At 53.0% G+C, this 18417-nt stretch overlaps 6 protein-coding genes across 6 annotated transcripts; 3 read left to right on the top strand and 3 right to left on the bottom strand.

Annotated features, from left to right (window-relative positions):
- Positions 1–289: 289 nt before the first annotated feature.
- NUU61_009253 (MCM DNA helicase complex subunit MCM3) lies at positions 290–3341 on the bottom strand (the record flags this gene model as incomplete). Its single annotated transcript, XM_056659778.1, has 8 exons — positions 290–326; positions 396–2425; positions 2480–2743; positions 2800–2905; positions 2989–3035; positions 3088–3139; positions 3196–3214; positions 3269–3341. The coding sequence occupies 8 exons, from the start codon at positions 3339–3341 to the stop codon at positions 290–292; spliced, it is 2628 nt and encodes an 875-aa protein (XP_056508071.1).
- A 540-nt stretch (positions 3342–3881) lies between these two features.
- Positions 3882–7728, bottom strand: NUU61_009254 (putative translation regulator (Cya5); the record flags this gene model as incomplete). Its single annotated transcript, XM_056659779.1, has 2 exons — positions 3882–6786; positions 6866–7728. The coding sequence occupies 2 exons, from the start codon at positions 7726–7728 to the stop codon at positions 3882–3884; spliced, it is 3768 nt and encodes a 1255-aa protein (XP_056508072.1).
- Positions 7729–8150: 422 nt separating this feature from the next.
- On the top strand, positions 8151–10068 carry NUU61_009255 (signal recognition particle subunit SRP68; the record flags this gene model as incomplete). Its single annotated transcript, XM_056659780.1, has 3 exons — positions 8151–8341; positions 8404–9534; positions 9594–10068. 3 exons carry the CDS (start codon positions 8151–8153, stop codon positions 10066–10068), a joined length of 1797 nt encoding a protein of 598 aa, XP_056508073.1.
- Positions 10069–10680: 612 nt separating this feature from the next.
- Positions 10681–12475, top strand: erg5 (C-22 sterol desaturase erg5; the record flags this gene model as incomplete). Its single annotated transcript, XM_056659781.1, has 4 exons — positions 10681–10828; positions 10912–11062; positions 11133–12381; positions 12440–12475. The coding sequence occupies 4 exons, from the start codon at positions 10681–10683 to the stop codon at positions 12473–12475; spliced, it is 1584 nt and encodes a 527-aa protein (XP_056508074.1).
- A 731-nt stretch (positions 12476–13206) lies between these two features.
- Positions 13207–13972, top strand: NUU61_009257 (rhodanese-like domain-containing protein; the record flags this gene model as incomplete). The annotated part of the gene is made up of 2 exons (XM_056659782.1): positions 13207–13473; positions 13589–13972. 2 exons carry the CDS (start codon positions 13207–13209, stop codon positions 13970–13972), a joined length of 651 nt encoding a protein of 216 aa, XP_056508075.1.
- Positions 13973–14575: 603 nt separating this feature from the next.
- On the bottom strand, positions 14576–17868 carry NUU61_009258 (putative mitochondrial translation initiation factor IF-2; the record flags this gene model as incomplete). The annotated part of the gene is made up of 3 exons (XM_056659783.1): positions 14576–14819; positions 14889–17365; positions 17437–17868. The coding sequence occupies 3 exons, from the start codon at positions 17866–17868 to the stop codon at positions 14576–14578; spliced, it is 3153 nt and encodes a 1050-aa protein (XP_056508076.1).
- Positions 17869–18417: the final 549 nt, after the last annotated feature.

An 18417-nucleotide genomic window follows, 5' to 3' on the forward strand; every position in this document is an offset into this window, starting at 1 on the left:
TGCTATACATAACCATCAAACGATGCTATCACGGAATGTGCCATGATCGTGTCCTCGCATTTGTATGCCGTAGAAACTAGATGCAGAAACGGTGGTCCATTTACATTGTTCTGCAACTCAGCCATGGATGGAGTAATCATATATTCAGGACTTAAAAAAATTCACATGTCCCGGACGATCCGACTCCATACTCCCAACACAAAATGACAACAACTTCCCAATGCAATTGTTTGCAAAACGTGCTCGTAAACCTGGACAATTGACGCCCAGCAACATAAGACAGACCGTATTAGATCCGGTACACATTGTCATCGTCCTCCAGGAACCTATCACAGAAAGAAAACGAGTCAGTGAATGGCTCACACTTAGAGCAATGGGTGGTAGAGATTACTCACATCAGCAGGTTCTCCTCGTTCATCAGCCGCAGGGCCTGGATGGCTTCGGGGAGCGCGAACACATGTGCAGCGCCGAGTGTTGGTGCGGCACGAACAGCCGTGTTCACAGCCTCGATCAAGTCGTTGACGTTGGTCATGTCACCATCGGTAAACACGCGGGTGCCCATCAGGGGACCCAGTGTCTGGCGGAAGACGGCCATGCGCTCCGGAGTGATTGGGTGGTCCGATGCAGCAGTGGATTGCGAGTTTTCAGTCTGGGACTGGACAAGCTGCGAGGCGGGCTGCGAGGATGCCACAGATATCTGTGATTCGGTCTGCGTCTGGGTGCGCGTCTGTGAGGAGCGCATGCGCTGGCCGCGCGGGCTGAGGGTATACAGACTGTTAGGGTCCTCGGAGCCGTCGTCGGGGACCTGAGCGCTCGATCGCGTGGCCGCAGGGCCGCGAGTCCGCGTTGACGTGGCCGTCGTCGAACCTCGGAAGGGCGTGTCGTCATCATCGTCATCGTCAAGGTCGGGCTCGCTCTCGTCGTCTGAGTCTTCGTCGAAGGCAGTCACCTTGCGCCTCTTGCGGCGCTCGTCCTCGAGGACTTCCTTGAACATGGCAAAGCGCAGGATGGCCTCGGCACTTTTGGCGTCCTTTTCATCGACGCGGTTGGACAGGCGTGATTTGGCATGGGCGGTAGACAATCGAATGAGTGTCTCGAGAGTACGCGGGGTGATGGGTGAAGTGCGGCGCTGGTTACGGGAGAGCTCGTCGTTGCGCAGAGCGGAATAGGTGGCAATAATGTGGTCGGCAGCACCCTTCGTGAGGATCGGCTTGACACGCGACTTGGCATATTGTATGTACTTCTTGATGAACGGGATACTGATGATTTCCACGTTCTTCCCGCGGTTGCGGCCCGTGTTGACCATGCCGCCGTGAAGCATAACATTGAATTTCTCGAACACTTCCGTCGGCGCATTGGCATCTTTGCGCTCTTCGATCCCTACACCTAGGGTCTGGTTCAATTGCTCTCGGACCGGTGCACCCTCCTCGGTGCCGGGTTGGCGGTACCGGTGCATGCGCAAGACGTGCTCCGACACAGTCCGATCCTTGGAGTCTTCAATGTCATCTGTGACGACGAAAAGCAAATCGAAACGTGACAGAAGAGAGTCAGGAAGTGCGATATTTTTGTGCGGGTCCTTGTGCGGATCGTACTGCCCGTAAATCGGGTTGGCGGCAGCCAGGACACTGCATCGCGCGTTCAAGCTCGTGTGGATACCGGCTTTAGCAATCGTGACGGTCTGCTGCTCCATAACTTCGTGAATCGCCACACGATCTACATCACTCATCTTGTCGAATTCATCAATGCACACCACGCCACGATCACCGAGTACCATGGCACCAGCCTCTAGCCGCCGCTCGCCGGTTTCCTTATCAGATGTGACAGCGGCCGTTAGACCGACGCCCGAGGAGCCTCGACCAGTCGTGGCAATTGCCAGCGGCGCGGTGTTCAGCACGAACCGGAGGAGCTGAGATTTCGCGGTCGAAGGATCACCAACCATGAGAATGTTGATATCACCACGAAGATGAGTGCCGTTGTCCAAATTCTTTTCCATTCCACCGAGCAACATGAGCAGAATGGCCTTCTTAATGTAGTCGTGCCCGTGGATACTGGGTGCTAGTGAGTGAGAAAGCAGCTGGAAGACATTCTTCTTCTTGGAAATCTTGTTGATATTCCGAATGTCCGTATCCGTGATGTTTGCTTGGGCAATCCCTCCACCGCTCTTTGAAGACAGCTGAATAATGTTGTTGGCCATCACAATCGTGCGGAAGGTCGACGACCCGGAGCTTGCATTTCGGTTTCCGAGGGTACGGTAAGTGCCGACCAACTGGATTCTGTCACCGGGCTTGGCCTTGTCGACGAGGTCATCGTCTAGGATGACATCGACACTTCGAGGCAACTGACCTGCCGGGGCTCGTTCGGGCATTTCTTGGATGGAGATAGTCTGGTGGTCCATGTATGTCGAGTAACCGTACTCGGTGATGAGCTAGACACGAGTTAGTTTTCTTAATAGTCTCTTGTCTTTTCATAATGCACCCACCGGGTTCTTCTCGTCATCTTCTTGGGGGTAGACGTTCAAGCTTGTTGCACCGCTCGCGGTCATGGTCTGGTCACGATACTTCCGCGCAAGAAAACGGTCCTTCCTTTCGCTGTAGTGAACACTTTGGATCACCTTTGGTCGGACCAAGGAACACTTGGTCACAATGCCCTCGAGCGACACCATACGATTCAAGTGCTGCGATCCCAGAGTTCGCGGATTGCAAGAAAACTCTCCGAAAGCTCCGATATAGGCGCAATAGTAGCTCTGTCAACATAATTAGCCCCGTAATCCGCGCGCAATAGTCCCATTTATATACGCACCACTTCATCCAAAGACTGTTTGGGTAGTTGGTTGGGCAAATTCTTGATCACATCCTTCAGTGCTTGGTCGAACGCCTGCGAATACTCGAACGGTGACGTGAGGAGCCTAATCGAAAATGAAGTTTAAGCATGTGGCGTGTATGGAGATTATATATCCACACTCTGCGAATACTGAGCAGCGAAACATACCCATCTGCAAGCTCACGGTTGTGCGCTCGGATCTCATCGATGCTAACCTAGACAGGCTATTAGCAATCACCCATGGGGGACACTTGCGAATCAACCCACTGTCAGACGCCGTAATCCTCGATTCAGCATCACCACAATATCCGCACGGTAGCTGTTTGGCTTAAGTCAGGGCTGCAATTCAAAGCAGCAATCGAAGGACCGACATACCTGCGGGCTCGGGCATCGTCTGGAAGTACCACGTATTAGATGGAGCGATGGGCAGGGAAATGACAATACTCACTCGGGTCGAGAAATTCGCTGGCAGCTCGCAGGCGATCCTGCGCAGCCTCATCACGCAGCTGGGCCCCGTCCATGATGGCTTGTAGAATTCAGTGGGGTGGCACAATCGAAGGAGCAGATGAATGACAAGGGAGGGATGGGATTTGCTCCCGATCCGGCAAAATTGGAACGCGTCGCAGTGGACGCGTCCCGCGTCTGCTGATGTAATAGATCATGTGACAGGTATGCACTGAATCGGTACCTTCCCGTTCAGGCAGGAACTGCCATGGATTGCTTCACCTAGCCATCCAGGTATGGTAAAAATCCAAGCCTCAGTTTGGGGTCAGCTATAGTTTCAAGTTGGCTGTGGATATTGCAGAGATATTCTGAAGGGATAGTGTCGGTCCCGGAATCCAGAATCGCATAACTTGAGATCTAAATGCAGAATATAGTACATTGAAAATCTATATAGTCGCTATGCAAATACAATAACTATACAAAGGATATATCTCACAATGTCCTTGTCTCCTCGTACATTCCCACAACAGCATTCAGCTCTCGTTGCCCCCGTCTTGGCCTCACCGTGGGATTGGTCGCCTCCCAAAGCATCGGTCTACCATGAAACAAAGACTTCCTTATTGCGATTCACGTTGGTTTTCCAACTCGATTGTTTCATTTGTGGGTGATTGGTGGCTCTCACCGAGTCCATCATGCCTTCTCTGTCGAGGCAGGATAGGACGTCGTTTGGCCAAGCCTTCGAATTGACCGCGTTGTGTACGGAATCCAAGAGGTTGGTTGCTCCCGCGTGTGATGATGGGTTTGCTCAAGATAGAAGGCAATATTGAATCAGAGAATCGGGCCGACTTAGCGCAAGATTCACGCTCAAGCTCTGACTGATCTCGCGGCGTGATTACTGCATCAAGCAGGTTTTTGCGATGGCGTCGACGGTTGGAAGCTTGCATCAACATCAGCCGCATTCGTAAATCGGCAGATGCTGGCCGTCCGGGCATTTTGATGGAACGGTGCTCGCGGGTCACAGATGGGGCACTGCGGCCAAGACCCTCGCGCACCACCGGTTGCCTAGGAGGGAACTTCTTCTCATCGGGTAGCAACTGGGTGCCACGGAGTAACGTGCCCTGCAATTTATCCGGCGAGTAGGGCATCTGAGCGAGTGTCTTGATCGTCGCACCTGCTACGCTGTGAAGACGCTCCAATTCCATGCTACCGCTCTCAATGCTTTTTTCGCGAATTCGCAATAATGTGGAGGCGAGATGGACCATAGCGAGATAGGTTGGTTGCATGAAGTCGGGTCTGATCCTGCCCCAGAACAACCGCCCAGCCTTTTTGAGAAAACCGTGTGTGCCCCGAGGAACATGTGAAGATTCCATCTCCTCGATGCTAGTAGGGACGCCTCGAGGCTGCAAGCCCTCGCTGCGCAAAATTCTGTTCCAGCCGGGGAAATTGCGGATGAAGTGGTCCTCAAACACTCGGAAAGCTTCAAGTTGGTCGGGAAATTCATTGGAAGACGCGAGGATTCGCACCATGATGGACCGGTTGAAAGTGGACAACACAAATCCAGTTGCCTCGACCTTTGTCACGACGTGATAGATTTTCGAAATCTCGTTCTGGCGTGCTAAAGATTCCATATATATCGAGAGAGGCCGGGAGAGAAGAAATCGCCGTGACGGGAGAATTTCAGACGTCTTTTTCTGGGACGGATCATTCGGTGTGGTATCCGAGGCTTGCTGATTGGCGGGAACACTTGGTCGAGATGAAGTCCGAGGGTGTTCGGAGGACAACTTTACAGGCGAGGAAGAAACCAAGGCCGGGGTCTGAGAGGCGAAGAGGTCGTCAAGATCAAAGCGACGGGCCATGTTGACAGCGCTCGAAAATGCAATTTGCCAGCACTCTTCAACGCTTTCATATTGGCCCGCATTCAAATGTGCATCCATCATAGCAGTAACAAGGCGAATCGGCACAGGTTCGATTTCGTCCGAATTCAGCAGTGCCGTGGACTGCTTACTCTGTGCATATGCGTCAAAAAGCTCACGCGCTTTTTCAACGGCGCCTTCTGCCCCGTATGTCTTGATGAGGTATTCATAGTGCACGATGGGAAGGCCATATTGGTTGGTTTTCCTACCAATGGTGGCGGCCTTGAGATTCAGCAAGGGACGGCCAGGTGGTGTAATTGAGCCCAGCATGAACCGTTCGACGTTGGTCAAATTGAGATTGGCGGCATTAGCTTTCTCGCGGGTAGAGAAAGGATTGTTAACGATTTGCAGGTCTCGCAGGATCTGGGCCCGAAGGCTCCAAAGATTTGAAGCAAGTCCGGTTTTGCCGAATCGTTCGTGAATCTCATCGAACAATATCTGTGCCATAGCACGATTTCGCGTCTTCACATATCCGTAGAGGACGAGGCCATAGTGGGCTGGAGTTGGCAGGAAATGATGGCCCCCATCAAGATACGCAAGAGTTTTCTGTGCTTTTTCCGGTTTGCCAACAATAACCCGACTAAGCATGGTAGCAAAGTGTGTTGTTGAACTTTCTGGCAACTGCTCTCTCTTGATGCGTCTCAAGACTCGATTGAGGCCCGGGAGGTCTGCTCTGGAGGCGTATCGTAATGCCAATTGATTCCACATGTCGAGACGGCTTGTGCTCTTGGCCACAAAGTCCGCACTGAGCCGGGCAAAGCTCTCGGCCAATTTCAATTGTCCATCCATGATGTAACCCTCCACGACAGCATTAACTAGCGGCATTGTAATTACCACTTGTCGCTTCTGAGCCTCAGTGAGCAACCGGCGAATATTGTCGATATCTCCTTGGTGAGCACAGAGCCCCATCGCCGTCTTGAAAGAGTAGAAATCAGGTTGCATGCCCTTCTGCATTATCTGTGACAGAACAGAGAAAGCGCCTGTGGAATCACCGGCGGTTGCGTGTGCCACGAGGACAATGTTCCAGCACGCCAGGTTTGGCTCAAGACCAAATTCTTCTGAAACCCTTCGGAACTGCTGCATCGTTTGCTGTACATCGCCAAGCCGCGCATGAACATACAGCAGAGGAGTAACCAATCTCCGGCTTCTGGGTTTACCATGATCTGCCACAAGCTTTTGGAACATATAATGAACTTCCGAGGCATATCCGGCTCGAGAGAAAGCAATCATGGCTAGCTTGTACGCCTCGAGGGACGGCCTTCTCCAAAAAAGTGCCATCTCATCCAGAAAGAAAAGAATGCCACTTGTAATAGAGCATGACACTAAAGACTCCAACAGACGATCCACAAGCCTCGCAGGGGGTTTCTCATCCGGCAGCGTCTGGCGGAAATTGCGATAAAACACGATAGCCCGTACGAGGGCTGACCTTTGACCCACGGATATAAAGGCGTTGATCAAGTTGAAATGATGGTAGGGTCTCAAGAAGCCCAGCTCATCAAAGTTGCGCATGACTTGAAGTAGTGCCTCCGTCGAGGACTCTTGGGGAGGCCGGGCAGGGTTGAATAGGTCCTCAAGGAGGAAGGACGCAAGGCTACGGAGCCCCCCAATTCTGAACGCCTCGTTCGTGTCGTAGGTAAGGGGGCAGGGCGCATATGTTTTGGGCAAGTTTCGGTCTGTGGATTCTGGACAGTAAAACAGGCAGTTGGGGCCGGCCATCTCCCGGGGACCGCGATCTCAATCCCCATAGAGACGCCGCGTAAAGCCAGAGATTGCATTTCACGTAATGTGCAAAAGCCTCCGCGCAGGCTGAGTCCCCAAGGCCGCGGAGAGCTGCTTTCTCGCAAATGGAAATGGCTTTCGAGTTCCGTTTGAGGTTAAGCTGGGACTGCGTGAGACGGAGAAAATCGTCGGGAGAGAGCCGGTCGTATTCAATTTGCTCCAACAGGCGCTCAACCCGTTCCTGATCCACAGGCTTGTCGGACCTGCTCAGGTAGAGGCAAAGATCAGACCTGTTTTCCGGTGGCTGTCCAGCCAAAATATACTGGAGCCATGCCTTATCAAAATGCAATTTCATCCGTTTCAGCATCCCACGAAGAATGTTCTGCGCCACCTGAGCTTCTGTTTCATGAATCCCGTGTGACCCTTCTTGTGGATGAATGTTGTTGCTGAGAGCCTGGTGGGTGCTCGTGGCCTCTGTAGTATAGGCTCTCGAGAGGTTGGCGGGCATTCTTCTCCTCCGTCGCAGCCCAAGCCTCTTCGGAGTGAAGGAAGACCGCAAAGACACACACTGCTGGAATTTTCGAGGGTAAAGAAAGTCAAGAATGGAGGTTGCGCCATCCTTGGTAGCTTTGCTTTCGGCCGAATTACTGAGAACGGGGGACGAACGCAAGGTCTGGAGTAGAGCAAGGAACCAGAAGGGAACATCCGCTGGAGTGCTATTGTGCTTCCAAAAGTTTCGAGCCAGGCATCTCCTTGTTCGGATGGTGCCATTGCGATCTCGAAGAATACGTCGTCCCGCGTTCTCAAGGCAGCCGGCCGTCCGTTCGAGCATCACCCTCGAGCTTCGCGGTGTCAAGCCCGTGAAATCACCGGAAATGGTTTATCGTGTGCTTCATGATAATGTACAACATCGACCTATATGCCAAGAAAACGTTAGAAAGGAAGTTCGCGTGCAATGGAAGATGCTGTTTGGGATGTCAGGCCATACCGGACAAGAAAAAGAAAACAAAGACCAGGTGCTGGCAGCTGGAAAAATTCCAACGAGAGATGCAGATAGAAATACACAGCTGTGCCAGCTTCAACAATAAAACCCGTAGTCAGGAAAGACAGGCAGGTCAGTGTCAAGCAAAAGGAATGGAGCTTGGGGGAGCGCAAAAGATTCGGGAGCAAATTATTGCCAGTCGGTCGGGATTCCACCGCCTTCATCCACCAACTCACCCGCCCCTCCGTCCTCCTCCATCCAATGCCCAAAAAATGGAGGTGACCGATTTCATCTTTAAAGAACGAGAGGAGGTCCTCTTGGCAGGTGATTACAATGCCTATTGGACCCATACCGCTCGCAAATTGCACAAACTTCGCAAGAAGCTTGGGCAGACCACAGCCAAAGGCCGCAAATACACGGCTAAACCGGCAGTGAGCACCGAGAATGTCGGGGATAATGTGGCGTATGTAGCCTTCATCTACTTTCTACCCAATGCAACTATGCTGACTGGTTTGGGGGCCTTAGATATGTGCATCTGTTGCTTCTCAGTTCTGAGCGAGCATGGGCGCAAGCTATGCACATGAAATCGACACACTCCGCCGACCCATCCGCCAAGGGAATTTCCGGGGCTGCTAGACGTCATATCATTTCGCGATTGAATAAGGCTACCGGGTATGCTCAGAATTTGGTCGCAGTACTTCATGAGCAATCGGTCTCGGGGGCGAATGATAGCGACATTCTCGAAACGCGAGCTTACCTTGCGATGATCGCTGGAGCATTGTGGTTGGAAAAGCGCAAATGGGAGCAGTGCCTCCGTGACTACTCCATTGCCCGAATCATCTATACAGCTCTTGGCCAGAGAGCCAGAAAGGATGCTTTTCGGGATCTTCTTGCTGGAACCGTCGACCCCAGTCTCCGATATGCCGCCTATCAGATGAAGCTCCCTCGCTCCAAGCCCACCTCATCCTTGGCCATTGAGTTTTTCCCATCGGACTCAGACATCCGGGCTGAAGTCGAGAAGATTGACCCCACCTGTCTCGCAGAAGAGGCCGCTGGAACCCGAAGAACGGCAGAAGGGGAGGTGCAACAACTGCCCGAATCCATTACATGGAGGTCCCGCACGGTTGCACTAGAAGATGCCTCAATCTCTCAGGCCTTGGCTGCTGCCTCTGCTGCTGAGGCTCGTCTTGCTACTTGGCTGGCTGACGCAGGAAAACCCGCGGCGGCTAAGGACAAAGCTGGGGCTTATGACAACGTGATTATTGCTAGTCAGGATGCGGTCGATGCGACCAAGACTGCCATTGATGACTTGGCTGGAGAAGGTGTCGATCCCGGTGATAAGAGAATGCAGGCTCTCCAAATCACTCGGACTGCCGTCAATTACACTCTGGTCGGATGGCGAGTTGGGCGCAACCGGGTGCTTTGTGGCGAGCAGGACGGTCTGTCGTTCGGGGAGGAGCAAAATTTCAAGGACGGACAGGGCACGAAACGAACTGCGGGTAACGGGAAGAAGTTGAACAGGCTGCGTGAGCGTGTGGTGCTGTATGACTCAACTCTGCAAAGTCTGGAGTTTATCCTCGAGCTTCCCGGAGTTGCCGCCGATTCTGCCTTTGTGCAGGATCTAGAGGCAAAGCGACACTACTTCCGATCTCTCAGGTACAGTCTGTTGTGATATCGGTCGCCTAGGTCTTACGCTAACCCATTTGTGTTGCTAGGTGCCTGGCCCTGGGCCGATCTCATGGCGTTCTCGGAAAACCGACCGAGGCCCTCGCACTGTTTTCTCAAGCTTTGAATCTTGCTGAATCTGCCTCGAACCTTTCGTCGGTCGATGCAACGGGTCCTCCGAAACTCGATGTCTCTCGTACACAGGTTATCGCCTTAGAGTCGACTCTGCGAGAGCTGGTCGCCCAGCATCGTGGGCTCGTTACGCTCGAGCAGCTCACCGCCGAGAAGGGTTTCCAGGCCCATCCGCGTCCTCTGGTGGAACGACTAGACCAGTTCGCTGGGCCAGGGACGAATCTCAGTAATCTGGTGCCGTACCCGCCACAAGTGCAGCCTGTGCCCGTGAAGCCGCTATTCCTGGATGTGGCATGGAACTACATTGACTACCCACATGCTAGAGCGGAGCAGCAGGGCCAGGCTGAGGAGAAGAAGGAGGGCCGCCGGGGATGGTTTGGCTTTGGTCGGTGAAAACCGTGTGTAGATCGGGAACTCTTCTATCCGGATCACGCTACTGTATTTCAGTGGATCTCCATAGTCGAGTTGTAAATGACATATCGGCCTGTCATGATTTGGTCTGACCATTCGTGCGGCTCCTATTGATGCATCCATTTGTACGGCTTTCTAGAAACACCATAGACTGATAGATCCGAGATCCAACGGGGCATAACTCGCTCATAACCCACAAGGCGGTGGATCTATACAAAAAACTCAATTGTGCGGATTTTTCATTCAGGAACGAGGATAGCATAGATGCATAGATGTTGATATGTATATTTATATATTGAAGCAATATCAAAGATTGTGAATAAAATAAATACATGCGTCTCATATATACTACATAAGACTACAGAAAGAAAATCTCGTGTGCCGGTCGACAGACCCGGCACTGCGGGCCCCGTAACATCCACCCCCTGATTCTTCTCCCCTCCTCTCCACTTCTTTTTCATTTCGTCTGGTCCGTGTCGGAGAACTTTTTTTCTTTCTGGGCTGGAAGAAAAGCACTTTTTCCCCCTTGTTTTGTTGTCGTTCTTTTCTTTCTCTTCCACTGGATCTGTCCATCCCCTCCCGACTATAGTCAACATGACTGGGAGCTTCGCCTCGCCGTCGGCGGATGCCACCGTCTCCCCCCAACTGTTCGCGCCCGGTCTCCTCGCCACGGTGCTCGATGGTTTTAATGTCTGGAAGGGATTGCTGACACTGTTCATTGCTGCCGTCATCTATGATCAGTGTAAGTGCGACGGCAAAGCCTGGTTCTCAAGTGCCTCGGGCGCGTCGGGTTATCGCTAACATGAACATCCCCCCCCTATTCAGTCAAGTACCACTACTACAAAGGCTCGATTGTCGGTCCCGCATATAAGTTCCCTTTTATGGGCCCGTTCCTGCAATCCGTCAACCCCAAGTTTCATGAATACAAGGCGAAATGGGACAGTGGAGATCTGAGCTGTGTTTCCGTCTTCCACAAGTGAGAAAACTACCCCGAGGAAGATGTTGGGGATTTCTCGCTAATATTTTCTTTCTTTTGCACTGCTCAGGTTTGTAGTGATTGCGTCTACTCGTGACATGTCCCGGAAGATCTTCAACTCGCCCGGCTACGTTAAGCCCTGCGTCGTGGACGCCGCACACAAGCTTCTCGGCAAGACCAACTGGGTGTTCTTGGACGGCAAGGACCATGTCGATTACCGGAAGGGTCTGAACGGTCTCTTTACACGCCAGGCCCTGTCGCTCTACCTGCCGCGCGCTGAAGAAGTCTTCAACGACTACTTCAAGCGCTTCCTGGAGAAGTCCACCGCCAACAACTTTCAGCCTACCCCCTGGATGCCCGAGTTCCGTGAGCTCATGTGTGCGCTTTCCTGCCGGACATTCGTCGGCTACTACATGCCCGATGAAACCATCCAGAAGATTGCCGACGACTATTACCTGATTACGGCCGCGCTGGAGCTCGTGAACTTCCCCATCATCCTACCGTACACCAAGACCTGGTACGGCAAGAAGGCTGCCGACATGGTGCTCGAGGAATTCTCCAAGTGTGCCGCCAAGAGCAAGGCCCGCATGGCCGCGGGTGGTGACATTTCGTGCATAATGGACGCTTGGGTCAAGGCGCAGTTGGATTCGGCCAAATACCGAGAGAAGATCGCCAAGGGAATCCAGGTGGATTCGTCGGAGAAGCCTTCCCAGGTTTTGCGTGACTTTACCGACTTTGAAATCGCCCAGACCGTGTTTACGTTCCTGTTCGCTTCGCAGGATGCGACCAGTGCTGCCTCGACCTGGCTGTTCCAGCTGATGGCGGACCGCCCGGATATCCTGGACAAGGTCCGTGAGGAGAACCTCAGCATTCGCAACGGCGACCCCACCGTCCCTCTTTCGATGGATCTGCTCGACAACCTGCCGTACACCCGTGCCGTCGTCAAGGAGACCCTGCGCTACCGCCCTCCCGTCATCATGGTCCCTTACCTGGTCAAGAAGGATTTCCCCATCAGTGAAAAGGTCACCGTCTCCAAGGGTTCCATGATTATCCCGTCCGTGTGGCCGGCATGCCACGACGAGGAGGCCTACCCCAACGCAGACTCGTTCGACCCGGACCGCTGGATCACTGGTACCGCCGAGCAGCAGTCCAAGAACTGGCTGGTCTTTGGCACGGGTCCCCACTACTGTCTGGGTCAGACCTATGCTCAGCTGTCCCTGATGGGCATGATTGGCAAGGCCAGTATGGAGATGGACTGGGAGCACACCTCGACTCCCAAGTCCGAGGATATCAAGGTATTTGCTACCATCTTCCCCCAGGTATGTCTCTCCTATTCTCTCTTCTTTTCTCCTTTCTCGATTTACTAACTAGTTCCAGGATGACTGCCTGCTCAACTTCCGTCCTCGGGCATAGACCCATTTTCACTTCCGAACCAAAAGTCATGATGCTGGAGCCCAGCCCCATCCTCCGGATAGAAGAGCTTGATCACGTCCACACAAAATTGCCATCCTATCCTGGAGATGGGGAGGCCCGACTCACCGTTCTTTTCTCAAATTTTTTTTTTGGCCGCGGTGTATTCTCTGCGAAAGAAAAGCCCTTGACTGATTTGTGATACCTGCGTCAATGGGCATGTTTGTATTTTCGTTGGTCGAAGTGGCCGTCGGAGTCATGCGCCTTAGAATAATATTAATGCTGATTTCTGGTTTCTTGTATACATTTGTTTGATCCAGTAGATAGTCATGGTGGTCGAATAGTTCTATTTAACGGTTGTGGTTGCTGGATCTCTAGGGCTATCCGAGGATATATGTTCCACGCTTCTAAGATATATATATTTCATTGTATATATGTAGAATGCGCGCCATACTTTCTCGGCCCCCTGAAAATACATATTATTGGTAGGAAATAGACGAGAGAATGACAAAAATACAATATTTCACAAATCCAAAAAATATCTATACCCCTCGACTATCGAGTCGTTGAAGTCGAATCTCTCATACTTGCATCTCTTAATGGAGCAGGCGGTCACCGGGCCCTGACATCACGCATCGCATCCGCATCAATCGCAATTCCAACTTTTCCCCTCCAACTGCAATCTCACACACATATACACATTCCTTAAGAGCATGGCAAAATTACCATTTACAATGTGGCGGTCCACCCTTGCCCTCTCCACCGTCCGAGTCCCGGCCCGTCAGACGGCTTCGTTTGCCCCGGCCTTCGCGCGTAGCAGCCTCTCCGCCACGAGCCGGACATTCAGCGGCTACACCCAGACACCGCGGTTGATTTCCTCTGCTTGCACAATCAGCAGACAACAACCAGCTACTCAACCGCAGACACGAGTCTCGTCTCAGCTGCGCCGGAAGAGCGATGACGCTGGAGCGGGCAGTCTCCGACAATGGGGCTTTGAAGATGTATGCCTCTGTCCTACCTTCTATTCTCCCTTCTCGACACACCGATTCCACAAAAACACACACAGACATACACAACATAATAAACATCTAGCTAACCCGTTGGCTTATTGTACAGATAACATCCGCCCTCCCCACCGACCCCAACACCCCCAGCCCAACCCACAAACCACTAATCCTCATCGACGTCCGCGAACCCGCCGAGCTAACCTCAACGGGGATCATCCCATCGGCGCTCTGCATTCCGCTCGCGTCGCAGCCTGACGCGTTCTACCTCACGCCGGATGAGTTCGAGACGCGGTTCGGGTTCCCCAAGCCCGAGGTCGCGGCCGACGGGAATATCGTCTTCTATTGCAAGGCCGGCGTGCGTGCGCGCGCGGCGGCGCAGCTGGCTGTGCAAGCTGGGTATGAGCCTGAGAAGCTCGGGGTTTATGATGGGAGTTGGTTGGATTGGGAGAGGCGTGGGGGGAGGACGGAGAAGTGGGAGGGGTATGATTGGTAGTTTGTTTTCTTTTTTTTAGATGGTTATTTCTGGATGTGATTTATGTCTTCTGTGGATGCGCTGTATATATATACTGCTGATGCTGTCGACGTGTTACTATGTCGTAGTCAGTCTTGTAGACCCACCACATTTACTGGATTGCAGAGTAGTTCTCATAGTCTGCAGCTAGGGAGTTAAGGCATACGAATAGGATGTCAGGTCTAACTCCATTCGAATCACTAGCACAGCAAATCAACATAGAAAACCCGGTTTCTCCCAGGCCTTGCTTTTCTTCCCAGCTCATATACAGGCGGCGTCTTTTTCCTGTCCATCAAGTCGTGGTCGGTCATGGTATGTCCATATCGCAATTAAACAAAGCAACTTTTTGAAATTCCATTTGGATGACAACTGCCACACCTTGAGTATTCTGAATAGCTCACTTCCCCCGTCAACAACATGTCAAGGCCATGCAGCCCAAGGTTTGGGGCGACTTCTCGTTGGATCCCATGGGCCGGTGCGCTCTGGGAAGCGGGCAGGCCCGCCGAAATGGGGAGAGCGGAAGGAAACCCAAGGATTCCGGCAGAGACGGCCTCGAGCACCAGAAAATCATGCGGATGATTGAGATCAGGGAATGTCGAACACGGGCTTGAGCTTTTTGACCAGGGCCCACTCCTCCATCGATACTTCGGTCCGGTAAAACTCCTTGAGAGTGTCGATACTGGCGCGCGAGATGTGCGAGTACAGCTGGTCCTTCTCTTCGAGGTGGCGGCCGTACATGGGCTGGTTGGAGCCCTCGACCTTGACAGCGACTGAGGGCTGACCTCGCTTGCAGACTTGGACAGGTTTGTGGTCTCGCTCGATACCCGTTCTGTGCCAGATAAAGTTAGCCAAAATGAAACAGAAGTAAGCACAGGAATAAATCCAAGGAAAAACGTACACTCGACCAATGTCGATAATCTCTCTGGCACCGGCAGCGTTGGTCCGGATCGCAGCCAACGGGGTATGGAGCCGCAAGCTTCCCTCCAGGACATCGATACCGATAACAATCGGATCGGTCTTGTTGAAGACAGCCACGGGCTTAATAACACAAGGGAAGATAGCAAGGAGCTTGCTCTCCTCCTTCCTCTGCTCAGTCAGTTCCGCCATGTGCTTGGTGAAGTCGTCGAACAGGTGATAGATAATGTCCGCAGTGAAGATCTTGACGCCGATTTCGGAGGCGTAGGCATATGCGTCCTTGTCGACCTTGACATCGAAGCAAAGCATGACGGCAAACTCCTTAGCTTTCTCCAGCATCGTTCCGGCCATCAGGACATCACGCTTGTAGACAGGGCCGATGGAAATGTTGGCGACGGGAATCTTGGACACCCGGAGGAACTCCAGAAGAGCCTCGAGCGAGCCAAGGGTGGATGCCTGGACAGTGACACCGCGCTGATCCGTGGAAACACGGCTGAGCAGGTTCTCCAGATCGGACATCACCTCTTCCTCCAGGTCCTCCTCGTCGTCATCCTTGCCGACAACGAGCAGACGAGAACCGGCGATGGCGTGCTCCAGGTCATTGGCAGCGATCTTGACACCAAGGGAGGCCTTGACCTCCTTGTTGTGGACGTACTGCGACTTGAGACGCAGTTCCTTCAGTGGTGCCGGTGTCAACAGTGCTCGAATATTGGTTGAGATAGGTCCATTGAGACCACACATCACAACCCGATCACCCTCGCGAAGAATACCGTTGGACAGAACGACATCAATGGTGGTACCGAGACCCTCAATGACCTTCACCTCCAAGACTGTACACTCCACCTCGGACAGGTACATCAGCGCGTTGGTCATACGCTCTTGGGTCAAGGTGGTCAGGAGCTTCAGCATGTCAGGAACACCCTCACCGGTGGTGGCCGAAGTGGGTACCAGGGACACGTAACGAGCCATGGACTTGTTCTCGTAGAAGAGCTCTGAGTTGAAACCCTGCTCGGCAAAAGCAAGCTTGGTCTGCTCCAGACGGGTGCGGAATTCATTCTGGACACCCTTGTTCTGCATTGCCAGACTGTCCTGGAAACCGTTGTTGTCGATCTTCTTCCAGCCGTACAGACGATCGATCTTGTTCAACGCGACGATGAATGGAGTCTTGCGGTCACGCAGCAGGCGCATCGACTCCAAAGTTTGGGGCTCAAGACCGTGCATGATATCCACAACCAAGATCGCAATGTTGCATAGCGAAGATCCTCTTGATCGCAGGTTGGAGAAGGACTCGTGACCAGGGGTATCGATGATCAACAAACCGGGCACCTTGAACTCGAACTTGCCGTCCTTGTTCACCACAGCGGTCTTCTGGCGCAGGGCATCGACAGGGAAGTATGTGGCACCGATCTGCTGCGTAATACCACCGGCTTCACCCTCCTGCACGTTAGTCTGTCGGACCTTGTCCAGCAGCTTGGTCTTTCCAGTATCGACGTGACCCAGAATACAGCAGATAGGAGAACGCAAGTTGTCTTTCGAACGAGCTGCCAAGGCTTCCTCGTGCTGCTTCTTTCTTCGCTCGGCGGCCTCGGCCTTGCGCTGGGCAATGGCTCTTTGGTTGGCAGACTGCTCTTCGTCTTCGGAGTCTTCCTCGGACGACGAATCTTCCTCCGATTCCTCCTCTTCCTCTTCATCTGCTGCGGGTTTCTCTGCAGGCTTGGCTGCCCCATTGGCGGCGGGCTTCTTCTCCTCTTCCTCGTCCGAAGGAGCATCCCAGCTGTCCTTCACATCGTCCATCTCAGCGGCCTGCTCCCAGTCATCAAGGGCATCATCGTCCTCAGGAGCTGCAGCAGCGGCAGCGGCTTCGGCTTCGGCCTTGGCTTTCTCTTCCGCCTCCTTTCTGCGGCGCTCATCTTCGGCCTCACGCTGAGCTTGAGCCCGAGCAGCTGCAGCCTCTAGATCATCTTCCTGCTTCTTGCCGCCCTTCTTCTTCTTGTTATCGTAGGTAGGGCGCTTCTTTTCCGCGCCACCCTGTTCGAGACCCGCAACCTTGCCCGCGCCGGCCGCAAGCATCTGCTTCATGCGCATTTCATTGCGCTCCTTGGCCTCCTTTTGAGCCTTGGTCAATAGTTTGCCCTCTTTGCGCAGCTGTTCTTTCTTTTCCCTCTCCTTCTCCTTCTTCTTTTGGCGGGCTTCTTCCCGCTTCTTTTCTTCCTCGGCATCTAAACGTTTCTGTTCTTCTGTCGCAGCCTTCTCTTCAGCCAGCAACCGCTCTTCTTCTTCACGCTGCTGTCGGAGCTGCTCCTGCTGCTTCTGGAGAGCCAGCAGATGGGGAGGGAGCTTCTTTTTGGACTTTCCAGCGGGCTCGGCAGCTGGGGCCGGGGCGGCCTCTGCTTTCGTTTCGGCGGTTGGCTTGGCCGATTCGGCCTTGGGAGGGGGTGCAGCCTTCTTCTTCGAGGAAGCCTGGATAGAAAAAGGGGCAACATAGTTAGAAAACCATTCATATCGGCTCAGTATAAAGCTGCCCGACATACCTGTTCCTTCTTCCGTTGCTTCTCGCGCTCCTTCTTCTCCTTCTCCTTCTCCTTCTTGGTCTTCACCCGGAACTCCCCTTCCTCAGGCTCTGCCGGCTGAGGCGGGGCCACGGCCTTGATCGGCTTCTGCTTCTTCCCGGCGAAGACATCATCCTCATCGAAAGTCCCTTCCTCAGGCTGCTTGCTAGCCAGATCGGCCTCGGCGCCGGCATCCTCACCCTCGACGAAGTCGTTGGTGGGCTTCCCCTTCTTGGCCTTCTTGGCCTTGTTCTTCTTCAGCGCGGCCATGAGACCACCGCCCATTCCGGCATCGTCTTCGCCTTCCTCCTGGGGCTGATCCTCGGCCGGTGCCTCTGCGCCGGGAGCGGCCTCACCCAGCTCAGCTTCCCAGTCATCCTCCTGTCTCTTGTTTCCCTTCTTCTTCGGAGCCATTTTTTTGGGAGTTGGGGCTCTCTCTCTGTGTTTTTTTGTCCCTTTGTTTCTGTTCTGTGGGGGCTTCCGGTCCGTGTGGTGATCGGAGGGGTGCAGTGGGCGCACAAACGGAGCTAACCGTTCACTTGCGAACTGCAACTAGCCGTGAGAGAAATCACAGCCAAAGGGCGCTTTGAAAAAAAAGAAAGAGAAAAATACAGTCCCAGAAGTCATCAAATATGCCTAGAATGAAAGGCACAGAGACAGCTCTGGTTGATGGGACCACAGGGAGGGTTGGAGTGGGAAAGAAAAGAATTTCGGGAAGAATCAATGGTGGGGAACAATGCGATCTGACTTTACCTTGCCACATTTCATCCTTACGCTTTGCTCTCAATTCCCCGTGTGAATGCCAGTATATTTTTTCAGGATAAATTGAAATCAACACAGATACTCTAGGATCTACACACTTGCCAATTGAACGTAAGCAGGCATGCATTTGCTCCATATGTGGCGGGAGAAAGGCATAGATACATCGCACATTGGCTAATCTAACAGATATGACAGACATGA

This window comes from Penicillium alfredii, assembly GCF_028826965.1.
Source record: "Penicillium alfredii strain IBT 34128 chromosome Unknown utg000011l_segment0_segment0, whole genome shotgun sequence".
In the NCBI taxonomy this organism is placed as follows: domain Eukaryota; kingdom Fungi; phylum Ascomycota; class Eurotiomycetes; order Eurotiales; family Aspergillaceae; genus Penicillium; species Penicillium alfredii.